The 17,826-nt window shown below is 41.6% G+C and overlaps 1 protein-coding gene across 1 annotated transcript in view; it reads right to left on the reverse strand.

The window, feature by feature from the left end:
- The window catches only part of ALLC (allantoicase), an 823,350-nt gene that overhangs the window by 757,396 nt on the left and 48,128 nt on the right, over positions 1-17,826 (reverse strand). Inside the window, exon 2 of the mRNA XM_085610751.1 lies at positions 16,361-16,454. Within this exon, the coding sequence (XP_085466877.1) occupies positions 16,361-16,450 (90 nt within the window). The 5' untranslated portion in view covers positions 16,451-16,454. The remainder of the gene's footprint in view (positions 1-16,360; positions 16,455-17,826) is intronic.

Below are 17,826 nucleotides of genomic sequence, written 5' to 3' on the forward strand. Positions count from 1 at the left end.
CCAAAGAGAAGGGAGAATGTTCCTGGGAATGGTTGGATATTGTCGTCAATGAATAGGAAATTTTTTCTTGATTGCAAAACCTTTGGTACGACTGACAAAAAGTGATGTGAGAGATCCAATTGATTTGAACAAGGAGGAGTTGGCCGTATTCAAGAAATTGAGAGAAGGATTGTGTGAAGCGCCTGCATTGGGTATGCCTGATTGTGATAAGGAATTTGAGTTGTATTGCAGTGAGAGAAATGGATGTGCACTCTCTGTTCTAGTACAGAAGCATGGAAAACTGAGGAAACCAATTGCGTATTTTTCATCCATGTTGGACCCAGTAGCTGTAGCCCTTCCTGGGTGTGTGAAAGCAGTAGCTGCTACATGTCGAAGTTTGGAACAGAGTGAAGGAATTGTGATGGGGTATCCTGTGAAAGTGTTTGTGCCTCATGATGTGGCGATTCTTTTAACAAGGAGTCGTACTCAGTATATGACGCACAGCCGACTGACTAAGTATGAAAAGGTCATTCTGGGCGCAACAAATGTGAGTCTTGTGAGATGCGTGAATGTGAATCCTTCAACATTGTTGCCCAATGTGGAGCATGTGGAGGTAAGGGATGAAGCAGATCATGATTGTTTGGATGTACTTGATTTTTGTACAAAACAAAGGCCTGACATAAAAGATGACCCTTTACCAGAAAGTGATTATGTCATGTTTGTTGATGGATCCTCTTTGCGAACAGATGATGGAGTGCTAAGTGCAGCATATGCAGTATGTACAGTTGCAGCAGTGATGGAAGCATCCTATTTGAAAGGAGTAAGGTCGGGCAAGTAGCTGAACTTACCGCCCTGACCAGAGCATGTAAGATTGGGAAAAGTGTGAGAGTGACTGTGATAACTGATAGCCAGTATGGCTACGGGGTGGTCCATGATTTCGGCCAAATTTGGCTACAAAGAGGTTTACTGACCTCAAGTGGGACTCCCATTAAGAATGCTGAAGTGGTTGGAAGGTTGCTTGAGGCAATACAGCTGCCCAGGCAATTAGCTGTGGTAAAATGTGCTGCTCATAGTCGCAGTGGTGATTACATTGCCACTGGAAACAAATTTGCTAATGACATGGCACAGTATTGTGCACAAAATCAGAATTCAATCAATCGGGCAAAGGAAAAAGAATTGGTTTCGTGTTTCCCAATGTTTACTAACACTGTGGGAACATGGGATGAGGTAAGACAATTGCAGGAAGAAGCAGGAGAGGAAGAAGTAAAACAGTGGGTAAAAGCAGGATGTGCACCAAGAGAGAAAGAACATGTGTGGGTCTATCGAGATGGAAGACCAGTAATGCCTGATAGCATGATGTCTGCCATGGCACGGATGTATCATGGACAGGGACATATAGGGAGAGACGCCTTGATTAGGTCCTTTAAACAAACTTGGTATAATGCCAAGTTCAGGCTTGTGGCGGAAAGTATCTGTCAAAGGTGTCTAATTTGTCAGCAATACAATCCAGGAAGAAAGACAGTGGTGAGTCTAGGAACAATAGGCCGAGAGGGAGGGCCTTTTACCAGAATGCAAGTAGATTTCATTGAGATGCCTCCTTGTAACAGATTGATGTATGTTTTGGTAATGGTATGCCTATTCTCTAGGTGGGTAGAGGCGTTCCCAACAAGAAGAAATGATGCAATGACAGTGGCAAAATTATTGTTGAGGGAATTTATACCTAGGTTTCGGTTCCCAGTAACAATTGTATCAGACAGAGGAGGACATTTTCATAATGAGATCATAAAACTGATTTGTAAAGCATTGAATGTACGACAAAAACTGCATTGTGCCTACCGACCAGAGGCTTCTGGTGTAGTAGAACAAATGAATGGTACTATCAAAAACAGAATAGGGAAAATGTGTTTAGCCACAGGTATGAAATGGCCCGATGTCTTGCCTCTAGTACTCATGACTATTAGATCAATACCAGACAGAACTACTGGTTTGAGTCCTCATGAGATCCTCATGGGACACGCAATGAGACATGTATTTATACCAGTCAATAAGCTGATGACAATAACTGATGACATGGTATTGGAATACTGTAAATGCCTGGCTGACGCAGTTCATTCTGTGTTTCATCAGGTTGGAGCGGATGCCACCACTCTTGAAAAGAAGCCAGCTCATGATCTAAGCCCAGGGGACTGGGTAAGGATAAAAGTACACAGAAGAAGAAACTGTTTGGTTCCCAGGTGGGGAAAACCAAGGCAAGTCATCTTGACTACAACAACAGCTGTGAAGTGTGCTGGATTGAAGAACTGGATCCATGCAAGTCATACTTTGAGAATTCCAAATCCAGTTGACTGTAAAGAAAAAGAGTATTTTGATGAATCAGAATGCAGTACTGAGTCAGATGACGGAGAGCCAAAAGATAAAGAAGGAGAAAATTCGGAAAGGGGGGAGACAGATTCAAGATTAACTTTGGTCCCCAGAAGTAACTCCCTAAGGAAAAGATTACTGATTTCTGAATCCAGTTCAGACTCAGAGACAGAACAAAGAGCCCCTTCATCCAAGAAAGAACAAAAGAAGACCAAAGAAAGGGACAGTGGAGAAAAAATAAAATAAATCTGTGAGCAGGAAGTACCAGATGAAAGATTGAGAGAAATTCCACCCGAAACAACACCTTTAGATGGACAGGTGCCAGATACAGAGAGAGAGGGAAAGATTATTGCGGAAGACCCCCGAGGAGGTGTAGGGAACTCCAACACCCAATTAGAAGTAGGGACAAGTAGTCAGCAGGAAGATTGCGTGACGGAGATTCGAGGAGGGACAGAAGTAGGGAAAACAAAAGAGGTGGAAAAAGAACTCGCCGAAGTTAAAAAGCAAGTTGAAACAGAATCTGAAGAAAGCGAAGATGAGATACCAGAAGGCCGAGTTCTGAGAAAGAGAGCTTGGAGAACTGAAAAGAATGATAAAGGGAGTAAATTGAAAAGAGCGGCCAAAGATGAATTGTGGCCAAACAAAATAAAGAGACTGAGATATAGGCTGACACGTGTAAATTCACCAAGAGCTGAACAGGTGAATGAAGTAACGAGTCAGGAGAAATCGAAAGAAGAAGAACAGACAGTAGTCAAAGAAAGCAAACGAACAAGAAAACCTAACCAGAATTATAAATCACCAGAATGGACATATGTGGCCCTGCCTGAAGTAAAGGAAGAGGCGGATAGCCAAGGCAATCCAGGGGTGGTTGTACCGGAAGTGGTTGAGGAAGACGAAGAATCGGAAATCCTGAGAGTTATCTTGTCCGATATTGGAGAAGAAGCGGATGTTCAGGACAACCTGTGTGTTGAAAACGAAGGGAAGGTGAAAGATGATGAGATGCCAAACTGAATGAGACAAGAAAATTACTGATGGGAAAACAATAAAATACTGAAATAGCTAAAATCTGGTAGAACCACGTAGGTGCTCAGAAGCCTAGGGTTAGAAACTAGTTGTGAAGTAGGAGAGGCTAAGTCAAAAGACACGGCTCATTTTAGAAAGATGGCAAACATAGAAAGTAGCAAAAGTAGATGTACCTTCCTTAGAAGATGGTGCAAAATGTGTTGTTGTTGTGCAGGATTATTAATGCTTCTTTGGAGTATTCTTGCTCTACTAATTTCCTTTAAAGTTACTGTTGATACATTAGAAGGACATAGTGATAACATAACTAATATAGGGAAAGTTCAAAAGGTAGTTCCAACTAGAATAGATAAAAACTATTTACATAAAGACAGGTTAATAACAGATTTTTCTAACAATGTGTTTTCAAAATTGTTGTATGAATATGTAAAAACAATGGACGTAAGGGATTGCTACGTATGTATGCAATTACCTGCATCTGTATCTGAAGGAGTGACTTATCATCACCTTCCCGTAACATATGGAATAACATGTAGTGTAATAGCTAGTTTATTTAACCAGACAGGTAAATTAGAGTATTATTTTTCAGATGTAGATACTATATTTGCACAAGTACCCGCAATTAACAAACTAAACAAAGTAAAACCTGCAAAAGTATTAGGTGAATTTTTCTTAGAGACAAATGAACTAACCTTAGAATATATATTTAAAAATAACTTGACTTGCAGTTTAAAGAAAGAGGAGAAGACATTTTTGGATATGGTTGAAGAAAGGAGATTGAAAATGCAAAGGAAGGGAAAGTGGAGAAAACGGTTTGGGATGTAGAAACGGAGAAACATTTAAGAGGAGAATCGAGTCCAACCATGGCTTTAGATTGGCCTCAGAAAGGGAAACTGTGTATAAGAAGGAATCAGACGGCGTATGACAATTATTTTCTAGGGAATAGTGAGTGCCATGATACATACCGAATCATGAGAGGATGGGGATTTAAAGGTGGAAGAGATCCAGTCTTTCCAGGATTGTATTTAATTTGTGGTAACAGGGCATATTATCGTTTGCCAGACCATTGGTATGGCACATGTTATGTTGGCCTGGTTTTTCCAAAGATTTTTCACATGGATAGAGGAGAAGATGGCGTACATAGTTTAGGTAGTTATTTAGCAGGTAGTAAGAGAGAATCTTGGGTTGAAATTGTAGGTGATATTTTTGGAGCACTGATACCCGCAGTGGGAATATCACTGAATGTGAACAAAATTAGAAAACTTTCAACAGTAGTGGATCGCTTGTCAACAAGCACCGCTGGAGGATTCTTATTGGTAAATACTGAAATGGTTGCCATGCTGTTATGGTAATGCAAAATCGACTTGCCCTTGATATTTTATTGGCAAAAGAGGGTGGAGTCTGTGGAATGCTGAAGGTTCAACATTGTTGTACTTACATTCCTGACGAAAGTAAAGATTTGAACATTTATATTAAAAACATTACAGAATTGCATGACGAAATTGTACCACTGGAGGTTTAAGGTGTTTGGGAAAAGATTGGTAAGAAAATAACAGCTATTAAAGACTTTGTAGTAAAACTAGGTAGTACATTTAGAGGTAAGATATTATTTCCATTAACTTGTGTGATTTCCTTAGTACTAATAATCAGACTAGGTTGTATTTGTTGTAGAAAGAATAAAAACCAGAAAAGAATAAAAAGAGAAAACCTAAGGAGAAGGGATAAGAAACAAGAAAGAGAATTTGAAGAGATAGAACTGGAAGAGTTAAAGGATAGCATGTATAAAACAGCAAAAAGAGAAGAAACAGGGGAAACTGAAATATGAATGAAACAAGAAATCAATTCAAAATTTCCGCAAAAAGAATACAACATTTTATGTTAGTGTGGTGATATAATGACCAAAGGGGGGATTGCTGGAGCGGCTAGTACAAAATTTTGTATACCCCCATTCTGCATGTTAATATTAATCTGAATAATCAATTAATTGTAATATTATTAATTTGTTTGAATTGATAACTCACCAACTATATTAACAAGAGAATTACACGTGGGAATTGCACTTTGTATGGCTATATTAATTGTGAATTAACTTGTGTACTCATATTAATAGTAGAAAATTAGAATATTATATGTCATATGTTGCTTTAAGTGATGTATTTGCAATTTGTGCTTTATTCAGTGAGTATAAACCGCTCTGAGTGTTGCTTCTGCTAGATAAATACACACACATATGGGTATTAGTAAGGGGATAACATTTTATTAGTCATTTCCATCTTTTAATTACGTTTTTGTGTTTCTTTTGCTTAAGTTGACCATTTCGGCCTTGACAAGATGGCTGAACGAGACGTTAAACATGACTGCCTTGACAACATGAGGTTCTGGGTGAAGTGCGCATGCGTCACCGCCAGCAACAGTGGCCTGGACCTGACCCCGGGAGAACATGTACCCTCCAAGGTCATTCCGGGAACCCGTCCAAGACTAAGAGACAATGCTCAATTTAAAAGCCGGAACAAGCAAGTTTGATGACTTCATCTTTCAACACCCTGAGAACTGCTCATTGCCAGTCGAAATTGACAAATTAGAACTCTCTAAATACAATCTTGATACAAGATTGTTAGTATTTTCATTATAAAAGTAGGTAGGGAATTAGGGTAGGGGCGGTTCGCTCTATCTCGACGCTACGCTATCGGCTTGCTCTTTGACAAACTCGATTTCCTGACGTTATGCTGACGGAGAGGACGGTGACACTGCTGGACAGCTGTTATCCTGAATCTATGAGAGACTGAATTGCGGCCTAAACTTTGCAGAAATTTTCTCTTTGACTGACTGACTTAGAGGACGACGTTAGCCAGAATAGGTAAATATGATGCTCTAAAATGCTGATGATGATTTTAACATTTCCTTCAACTTTTCTTAGATAAGGAATAATTGATTAATTGACAAATGTGTTGTGTCGATTATTTGAAGAAGTAGATTAAGAGAAAATGAATAGAGCAAAGGTAGACGAGTAAATCATCAAGTACCAACTCAACTAAATGATCTATCTCTGTATGGGAGGGATATCTTAGGTTTAATGTCAATGTGTTTAAGGTGAGGTAAAGGTATTCCTCTCATGTCAACATTGTGAAACGTATTTTCCCTCAGTAAACAGGTCAACCGAGTGTAAGTATATTGGTGTTATGGGCCCCACCTATAACTGTATGTGAGTAAATTAAATGACGAGGTAGTTGGTCTGTGCCGAAGGGGGAATTTGACGTTCAGCGCTGCATCACTAGTGCCAAGGGAGGATGCCAGAATTCAGGTTCTGTGTGGATACCAGCCGCTTTACTGTGACCACAAGACAGATGCAACCCGTATCATTATAAGTTAGGGGTTACAGAGTTTTTAAATGACTTACCTTCAGACTTTTGACTGATGGTGCACAGGAAAGATCTACATTTGTAACCTCAGAAGGCCACTTCAGTTCAAGGTTATGATGTTTGGTATGCACAATGCCCTTCCACCTTTCAGAGGTTTTCAAAATAGGCCATGTCTGGTTTTAATTACTTTAGTGTTACCTATTTGGATGATATAACTGTCTGTATCTCCAGCTGGGGAATCACCTGGTACAGGGTGACTGTTCCATGCCATGTAAAAGGCTGACTGAGCTGTTAAGGCTAGAAATAGCCTGATAGGGCAGATACTTAAGCATTCTTGGCCACCCCGTTGACAGTGGTAATTTGAAGGCCTTTAAACTAGGATCAAGCCCATTATTGACTAGAGTGCCTCCCAAAACCCAGACTGACGTGATGCCTTTTCAGGCCTCACTGAATTCTAGAAAGGGCTTTTGACAACCAGAAAGAGACGTTGGGGCTGACTCACAAAGATAAACTGAGATGAGAGTCTAACTTTGCGACTTTGGGTATTCACAAAGGGCATATACTACTCTAAAATCCCTTTGTGAAAACCGAAAGTTGCAAAGTTTTACTTTCAGTATTCACAAAGGGCATTTTAAAGTAGTAAATGCCCTTTGTGGATACTGAAGGTCATAAAGTTAGACTCTCATCTCAGTTTACCTTTGTGAATTGGGCACCTTGTGTTCAGCTTGGGGGTTTAATGTCTCTGATAATAGTAAGTAATTAATTGTGCAGACAGATGCTTCAAACCATGGGATATTTGCAACTCATAACTGAATGAAGATGGCCATGATTAGCTTCTGACATTGATATGAATGTTTTTTTAGCAAATATTCCCCTGTGGCTCCCGCTGCTAACAAATATCTTGAGATGCCATGTGGTTCAGGGTCCCCCAGAATCTTGGAGAACGGTCACAATAGTGCCCATATTTAAAAAGGGGGCAGGTCGGATCCAAAATGCTACCGGCCCATTTCTTTAATTGATTGTTCCTGCAAGATTATGGGCCGTGTGATATTAGAGAGGTTGGAGACCTGGGTAACAGAAAATGGGAAGTTTTCTGAAATTCAGTATGGCTTCAGGAGAGGCCTGGGAACGGTAGAACAGTGTCTGAATTTGCACCTGGCCATAGGCAAGTACACCATAGCCAAGCCTGGATCCCTCTATCTTGGGTTCATGGACTTGACGTCTGCTTTTGACTGGGTGCAGAGAGGAAGGCTCTGGGAGAAGATGTTGACCTTGGGCATTGAACCGCCTATTTTGCACTTTTTAGTAGCAATGCATCAGGGAGTGATGGGGAGAGTCCAATATGGAGCTGTTTTAAACTCACTGCCTCAATAAAGATGGATCATAGGGTTCGACAGGGCTGCGTTCTTGCCCCTTTCCTATTTTGTCTATATATGAATGATCTGGAAAGTCACATTAAAAACGGGAATGTCGATGCTCCTCTGATAGATCGCAGGCCCCTACCAGCATTAGTGTATGCTGATGATTGTGTTTTAATGTCTAGAACGTGGATGGGGTTGCAGAGGCTTTTAACCAGTTTTAATAATTTTATGAATGATCTTGGATTAAAAACTAATGTAACAAAATCACACATTATGGTGGTGGGTAAATCTCCCAAGACCCTAATTACCTGTTTTGTAAATAATGAAAAACTGTCCTACGTGCCCACATTTTCTTAAATGGGCATTCTGTTCGACCAAAACAGTTCTTGGTCCCATTTAGTAGAGGCAAGGACCAGGGGATTTAACCAAAATGTGGAGGCTATCTTCAGATTCACTAAAAAACGAGGCTCCCAGCCCATAAAAGCCATTGTAGCATCTATAAAGCCCGTACATGTGCTGTCACTTTATGGAGCTGGAGTCTGGGGCTCGTGTAATATCATGGGCCTACAGAGAGCTGAGAACATGTTTATGAAACGCCTGTTGACAGTCCCTAAAAGCACTACTGCTACCATTTGTCATAGTGAACTCAGTTTTTTTCCGCTATCTTTTCGTTTCGTATACAATTGGCACCTTTATTACTATGGCGAAACATTTAGGCAAAGAAGAAGCAGTTCTGAACAGTGCCATTATTTTAGATTGTCTAAAATTGGACTGTGCAAAAAAACTCCCCTGGATTACCTGTATAAATGATCAGTTGGAGAAACTGGGACTGTCGGATTGTCTCGACAGCCCCGGAAATATAACTAAAATAACAAGAGCGAAGCTGAAAAGAGAATTTTTAACATACTCCTATTTGATTAGAGATAAACAGGAGTTGGTAAAGAAAAGGGCCCTTGAGCCCTATCTTTCTTTTTATTTTACCCATGTCAAAATGTTTTATCCGATAAGGTTTAGGATGGGAATTTCCCACTTACTGGTTAATATCCTCGTGATGTCTACTGTGATGCTAAACTGGATTTCTGCCCATGTGATTCAGAGTCAGCCCAGAGCACCTTGCATTTTATGTTTTTTTGTAAACTTTATATTAACCCAAGACGTGTGTTATATCCTGCTAATGTTAATACAATGCCATTCTACCACAAGTGGAATGTTAAGGTGATGATGCTGACAGAATGTTGGGGTTCTGTCAGAGAAGTCACAGTTGACTGGGCTGAGCTGCCTGCTGGCTGCTCCTGGTGGGGTCTTACTCGGGTCTTGTACTGGTCTCCCTCTGATCCTCAACTGGTCCTGTTCTTATCTACCTGTGATCTTGTACCATCTTTTAATAAACCTACTTGAATCATCACAACAGAGTGGACTTGATTACTACAGTTTTTTGGCGACGATCTTTAAAGAACCTACAACTGTCATCTCTTCAAGGATTTCAAGCAACTTCTGTCACCTCAAGCAACTTAAAAAATACAACAGTATCCAGCAACTCAAATCAAGTTATCAACTGGCATCCTGACCCCACCAGTGACCTCCCATCGGTCGCCCACTAGTAGTCTGCCAGTTGTTCCTGTGAGGAAAAGCGCCTGGGGAGATCTACTTCTGCAGTTGCCCATTCAGTCTTGGGCGTCTACTCTCCAGAGCTATTAATAAGCGTCTTTTGCTGTGCCTTCGGTGAGGGTAAGCTTGTCAGTCACTAACGTCTGCACTGTCTGGAAGAAGTGTGTTTCTGACTCTAATCTGCATAGCCTGCCGTCTGCACTGTCTGGAAGAAGTGTGTCCCTGGCTCTAATCGGCGTAACCTGCTATTTATCAATGTCTGCACTCTGGGGAGGAAGAGTGCTGCTTGCTACCTCTACGTGTACTGCGCTTTCAATGAGTGTTAGTCTTCTTACTTTGACATTCAGAGCTTTGTGTGCCATTTCCTCTCTCGGCAGAAGGAGTGGATAAACATCTACTTTTGGGACAATTTTCTGTTTAGGGGCAGCATCTGCAATTATTGCTGTTTCCCTCATCTTTGTCTTTTTATTCAAGACGCCAGTGTTTTAAGGGTCCTAGTCGTAGCGAGGTGTTGGGAGATTTTTGTTTTTTGTTTTGGATACTTCTGGAGTTTGGCACTGAGACATGGCAGTTTGATTCGTTGCCATTCAAAATCTAAACGAGCCTCCTGACACACGCACACTTTCATCGCGCGCAGCCTCCTCTCACCTCTGTTCCCTCCGTGATGTCTCTCCTGCCTTCACCTGGGGTCCCGCGCTGTTTCTTTCTGTGACGTTTCCTTCGTGTCATCATTGCTGCCTGTCAACTTTCACAGCATGGTGATGCCGGGAGCCATCCGGCGCGGCGTCACTGTGCGTGCTGCCATTTTGTGGTTGGTGGCTAATTTGGTTTTCAGTACAATATGCCTATGGATTCAACGCGAGCATTGCCAACCACGGTTTTTTTTTTATATATGAACTTTATTGTTCATTTCACTAGAGATAAATGCTGGCTTACAGACAACCATCTTGTACTTCGTGTCAACATTGAAAGATGTCGAGTGCATCCTCTGATTTATAAGTTTTTTTTTCTCCATGTCACCGGACATTTGACACCTGCTTATGTTTTGTAGTCCGGAGTCATCCCATCGAGGTCAGAGAACACTCGCATCAAGGTTGTTGACACTTTTCTTCATTTCTCTGCCCTGTTTATTGTTTTATGACTACTATGGCATGTCTCCATGAACTGTCACGATCTGTTCTACGCTTGTCTATTATTTAGTAGACAGGCACACCAATTTACAAGTCAGCCTGTTTGTTTCCCATTGGTGTTTCTGCATCTTTGGGGTATGGGTAATTTTAACATTGTTTTTTTACCTACCTGGTGTTTTCTGTGCTGGCTATTAGTTCGCTTACGCAAGGGTGTTTTTTGTTCTAGCATGACTCGGGTGAGAGATCGCTCACCGGTGTGTGTCACAGTTCTATGGTTTTACGTTTTATTTCAAATGCTTTTGCATGATTGCTTACGTCTCAATTCTGTTTTTGGACTCTAGTTATTCACCCCGTAGGTACATACCGTCAGGGTGCACGTCGTATTTAGTCCATTGTTGACTGTTTGCATGCCATTTGTCTCCCAACATTGGGATCGCAATGGGTTTTAGTCCCATTTGCCAGCAATGGGTTTAAGTCCCATTTGTTCTCTGTACACATAATTCTCATGTGTTTAGTTCGCTTGTTTTTTTACTCTACATAGGGTGTTTTTTTTTTTTTTTTGTGTGCACAACTCGATTCTCCCTCCTGGGAGCTATGCAAGGGTGTAGCCCATTTGCTTAAATTCACAGTCTAGTTTACCCTACACAGGGTGTACATTATGGGCCTTAGTCCCATCTGTTTGTTGTACGTTTATACAATTTTCACAGGTGCACTATTCTGTTTCCCTCTCACAGAGGATCCATGCAAAGGTTTCAGTCCTATTGCATAAGTGCGGGTTCCCACCCAAACTCTGTCAGTTCTACCCTTTTATAGGGATCACATGCAAAGGTTACAGTCCTTTTGCATTACCAGGGGTTCTTACCCAAACATTCCTTCATTTATTGGAATATGTCATGAGTACCTACTCATATGTGCTGCATTACTTCAGTGCACTGTGTGGCTTTTCCACACAGAGTTTGTTTTTACACTTATATGTGTATGGGAAGCGTTCCCAGTCTGGTGCACAGGTCATCTCTTTCTCAAGAGATCAGTCGTGGGTTCTCACCCATGCAGTTTAGTTCACATATTTAGCTCAGGTTTATACATTCATATTTTCATTACTAAGTATGTTCTGTTGACATTATATTTTATTGCTGTTTTTGCACTGTTATCTTTGCATTACAATTTTGTCTTTGCTTTAAGATAGTGGTGTTTAGATGGGGAATTATTCTTATATTTTTTCCTCATTTTTCTTGTTTCTTTCTTCTTTACTGTTTCCTTCTGAGTTCTTCTTCTTGTGTCTCTTGTGGATTCTGGACTTTCTTTTGTTTTTCTGTCGTGTTATCTTCCACTGCATTTGTCGCTATCTGTTGCCCTGTGTTCTTTTCGTTTTCCATTTTCAGCCTCCATTTCATTCCTGTTCTGGCCAGTGGGTATGTTTTGGGGCAGTCTGTTGCGTTTTCTTTTATCCTTTTCTCTTACGTTGTTGTTTTTTTTTTTCCTTCTTCGCTGTTGTGTAAGAAGGGAGGATGGTTTCTATGTTTGATTCTTCTGTTTGATTCTTCTCTGTTTCTTAATTTCTCTCTGTTGCTTTTCTCTAGGGTTGTTCTCACACTGCTTTTCTCATGATCGTTGTTCTCCTTGTTTTTATATTATCACTTTGCTTTCACTTATTCAGGTTTTTCTTTTCAGTTTCTAGTTTTTTTGTTTTCCGTAGGAGAAAGGGGGATATGTTATATCCTGCTAATGTTAATACAATGCCATTCTACCACAAGTGGAATGTTAAGGTGATGATGCTGACAGAATGTTTGGGATCTGTCAGAGAAGTCACAGTTGACTGGGCTGAGCTGCCTGCTGGCTGCTCCTGGTGGGGTCTTACTCGGGTCTTGTACTGGTCTCCCTCTGATCCTCAACTGGTCCTGTTCTTATCTACCTGTGATCTTGTACCATCTTTTAATAAACCTACTTGAATCATCACAACAGAGTGGACTTGATTACTACAACGTGTTTTTTTAAAACCACTTTTAAGAGTTTTAAATATTAGAAAGTGTTGGGCTGCGTTACATTATCTTTTGCTTTTAAAAGATTAATTTATTTGCCTTATGGTCTATAAGTATATTTCTTCCGCTGTCCGGCTTCGGAATATTGTTAGAAAATGAATATTACGAAAATGTGCCTAGGCCTCAAGATTTTCATATGTTGATGATTAATCCTGAAATTTGAAAGAGATAACTACCCGTATGGAAACTGTACATAGATGTTCCTCTCTTTATCCACCAATTAATTTCTGTACCCAGGCATTATGGCTCCCTGCCTGTGGATAAATTGTTTCAATCGATTGATATTTGGATATTTGCAATTGTCATTGTTATGGAAACATCATCATTGCTTGTATTTGATTATTATATTTTTTATTTTTTTGTGGTATTCTCTTTTGAAATGTTTTTTAATGATGCATTCTTTTATGGCTGGTATACAGCCGAATAAAGATTATGATTGACTGAGAGAGAGTCTATTGATTTTGAGAAGTCATTGATGAAGCAGAGGGCATACCTGTTTGAGATTCAATTCAGTTTAAAACTTTCTACAAATAATGCAGATCTGAGGGAAACTCCAAGTTATTAAGGTGTTTGATGGATCTGTACTGGGCGAGACAGCGCAGAAGAGTGTCACTTGCTACACTGAATCGCATGTACGAGGAGGGCAGACTTGAGGCTCCCAGATTGGAGCTGCTCTACTACTATTCCGCCAACTACAGCACGTTGCTAGGTGGTTGGCCGAGGGGGAAAATTGGGAGAAACGTCTACTCTGAGATAGTGTCCCAGTTGCTCACCTGCCGGCACTGCTCATGGGGGGAGTGGGCGCCTCAGATGCAGTTCCGTATGTGGTCGGGCAGACGGCGCGCATTTGGGAAACGTTTGTAGAACGAATTCTGAAACACTCCCGTTCCACCGGGAATTGTCAGTGTGGGACATAGCACTGGTTAGGAGAGTGTGGAGTGATGGCCAATATGTTGTATCGGGCATGGCAGGAGTGGGGGTGCAATACACTCGCTGACTTGTACCAGGGCGAGAGATTTATCACATTTGAACAGGCTTGCTGTGATTTTGGACTGGGTCAGGGGCAATACCTGCAATACGCCACCTTAACAAACATATTCAAAGGAATATGGCCCACGTATCCATTGATTTCACAGCTTACACAGACATTAGACATCCTATTCACATGTGGGGCGGGCAGGCGTACTACTTCTTTGCTGTACAGGGCAATGAGGGAGGATGCTAGCGCACCTCTTCCCATGGCATTTGCAGCTTGGAATGCAGACCTGGAGGCTCCCTTGGAAGAAAAGGATTGGAGGGTGGTAGGAGCACTCACACTACAACTATGCACACCGTACATACATGATCCCAGAGAGAATACATCGCTTGGCGCCCAGTAGGCCCAACTCATGCCCCAGGTGTCATACAGAGGGGGCCAACTGCTTGTATTTGACATGGGAATGTCCTGTGGTCAGGAATTTCTGGGCAGAGGTAGTGTAGCGAATAAGAGGCAGTGTGTATAGCAGAGTGCAACTATCGCCCAACCACTGTCTATTAGGATTATTATGAAAGCATAAAAACCAAAGCAATATGGTGTATAAGCGTCAGTATCTATTGTTGGTACTGGCCAGGCACAGAATTGCAATTGTTTGGATGGGGGTGCGGGCACCGTAAATCCCGGCATGGATTTGGGACGTAGGTGAATGGTCCCTAGCTGAGGAGGTGCATATGAAGAAGTGTCGTAAGGATGAGAAATTGCAGGATGACTTAAGGCTCTGGAGGGAGCTCTGCCACAGCATACTGGCTGACTGTCTCCAGGCAGGCTCCCAAGATGTCAAAACAGGGGGAAACAACGCTGACTCTGAAGGGCAGGGAGAGTAAAAAAAAAATTAAATAAAGAAATCTTTAACTCATGGCTGGGGTTCTCATCTGGGGTGACACAGGTGGGCCGTCGTCTTGCTCTGTTGCTACTGTACTCTATGAAGGTATGATTGCAATGCTGGCCACTAAGCGCCCACTCATGTTATGTTATATGTAAAATCTTTAAATAAAGTTTTGTAAATAAGTTATTAAGGTGTTTTATTTTCTTACACAACCAAGAAAAAGAACAGAACATGCCAATACAGATTGTTGGGACGGAAAAGTTCTCTGCTTGAAGACATGTCCACCCCAGTGCCGCAGCTGCATGGATATCCATATCCATGGAAATCATTTTTGGTCACGGGCAAACATTGATCATGCGTGTGCCCCATAACCTAGTCCTGTCTCATGGTAATGCAGTCTGGTTAGACTAGGAGGGGTGCACTGAGCGCTGCCCTTGTGAAGGTAGAGGGCTAACTGGAATTAAGTGACACAAGCACTGTGGTGGCAGCGTACCTATTTTGTGTTCACTAGAATCAGTAGTGTGAACAGGCCTTTTTACCTCTGTAACTGTAGAGGGGCCTGCTGGCCCACTCATGTAAAGTTCTGTGGCTGTGTGCTCACCCTTGGCCTGCAGATATTGTGTGTAGTACTGTGCTTAGTGAGTGCTACTTATGTGTGTGTGCTGGGTAGCATGTGAATGCCTCTGTGTGATATATAACATGGAGGCCTGTGGGTTCCATTTTGGAAGCACAGGGCCTTAAGAAGCAGAAGAGGTGAGGATTGCATGAACCTTTTTCAACAAGAAAAAAGGTTTTGTTTACCAATGGCAAAGGCAACTTCTGCATGACTTCATGTTTTTCCACTAATACTGTAGGCGAACACTGCACAAATGAAACACAATATCTGGTATAAAATTCAAAATATTTAGTTTGGCAGAGCAAGACATTTGCCAAAATGTTTTGGATATCCTGCCTGCTATTTTTTTCAGTATCATTAACATAAAGGCGCTCATAGTACAGTGGATAGGACGTCTGCCACTTTTTGGAAGATGTCCTCCATTCACCCAACTCTAAATAAGACCCTATGTTTTTTTACCACTGAGAAAGGGTGAACCACAACGCCTACCCCAGACTTATCCTGGACATCCCCGCTGCAGCCACATTTCCGGTCACCTGAGAGACCTTCACTGGCTCCTGATCAACAAATGAATCACCTTTAAGCTCCTTACTTACGCCTACAAAGCCCTCCACAACACTGGACCTGCATACTTCAATCATCACCTCTCCTTCTACACACACCCCAGACATCTCTGCTCTTCACATCTGGCCCTGGCCACTATCCCACTGATCCGCAAGACTTCATCTGGAGGAAGATCCTTCTCCTGCCCCGCTACAAAGACCTTGAACTCGCTACCTCCACATCTCAGGCAATCACCTTCACTGCCTCAATTCAGGAAGAACCTCAAGACCTGGCTCTTCGACTGAACTGCAGACCCTCCCCCACCCACCTCTCAGCACCATGAGATCCTAATGGGTGATTAGTTGTGCTCTATAAAAACCTGATCAGTGTATTGAACCTTTTCACATTTTTATAGTGACACCTTGACACCATAGAAAGGAGTATGTTTCAATAAACTCACAACATTACAGAATTTGCCTTACCTTTCCACCTACTGTTTCAATAGCCAAGTCATTCAATTGTATAAAATCAGGAACTTGCTCGCTTTGGGCTTCTTTCTGTTCAGATGCCATCTTTCTATAAATATTGACAAATGTACAAATTGATATTTTTCTAAAGGCAAGTAAGAGGTTTTTGCACATTTCAAAATTCTAATCTATAGTTTATGCTTTTAAAAGAGACCTGATTGTACAAATTCATTCAATAGTACTTTTCACGTGGTCCAACAGAAGCTCCACCAGTGGTGTAATGTAAAATGAATGCCCCATCTCTTTAAAATATGGTGAGGAACCCATGAGAATCCACCACCAAACTGTTAAGTACAGGAGGGGTTTTGCGTACGCACGGTCTGGGGCATGGTAAAATACTGCTGAATTGGGCCTCCCTCTATTTTTGACTCTCAGAACTGCAGGTTTTGCTGGGAAATGTTATTTATACTCCTGTAGCTACTTGTTTTGCAATTAAAGTAGCCTGTTAACAGCATGTCATTCACTTGAAACAGTATATAATAAGCCCTAGAATTTTCAAGTTTGAAAAATAATCTTTTCTCAAAATTAAGAAAACGTTCCTATCAAAAAATAAATTATCACGGTTTCATTGCTTAAATCAACATTTATCAAGGGTACTTATATGTTGTGTATTTGTAGAAACTCACAACTCAGGTTGAACATTTACATGTTTGTTGTGCTGCAAATATTCTTAATTTCAAGGACTCAGTCCTTGAAATTAAGGTTATTTGCCATGACCGGGAGAGTGGCGCCCCTGGAGGGGGATGTCTGACCAGCACTTGTTGATTAAGTTCCATGGAGAAATAGGGGGTGAAGGCATGTGGGTCCAGTTGGTCCTTAAACCAGGTCTCCAAGAAGTCCACCATGTTGGGGCTCTCGCTGTCCTTCTGAAAGCCCACAATGCCGATTTTGCTGTGCTGGGGCCAACTTCCGGCATCTTTGGCATTTTCCTCCAGAAAGTGGACTCTCTCCGTCAGATATCAGAGATGTTTCTGAAGGTCCGTATATAGGGTTGAAGGTCAGCCAGGATCTTTTCGGACTGAGGACCAGATGTACAAATACTTTTTGCAGTCAAAATTAGAGCGCAAAAAGGCTCGAAATTTTGACTGCAAGGCAATTTGGATATGCGACCAAATACTGATTCGATATTTGGAAGGGGCGTCTTTAGGGCGTCCCTTCTGAATACCGAATCATAGTGGGATGGATTAACGTTTTGAGACCAAAGTGTAGTTGCAAAACAGGAATATTTTACCAACACCTCAAAGGAGATACAGATAACGACGACCAGAGGGTTGAGGCAAAAAGCTATCCGCACTTGTCAATGCAATGTGTGGGAGGTAAAAAAGGAGCAGGAAACCAAGGAGTATACCCCTCTCTACTCCATAATTTGGAAACAAATCCAAAACAACATAAGACACAAAGTGGTTCCACACAACAGTATC

The sequence above is a fragment of the Triturus cristatus genome, chromosome 6 (genome assembly GCF_964204655.1).
Source record: "Triturus cristatus chromosome 6, aTriCri1.1, whole genome shotgun sequence".
NCBI classification, from domain to species: Eukaryota; Metazoa; Chordata; class Amphibia; order Caudata; family Salamandridae; genus Triturus; species Triturus cristatus.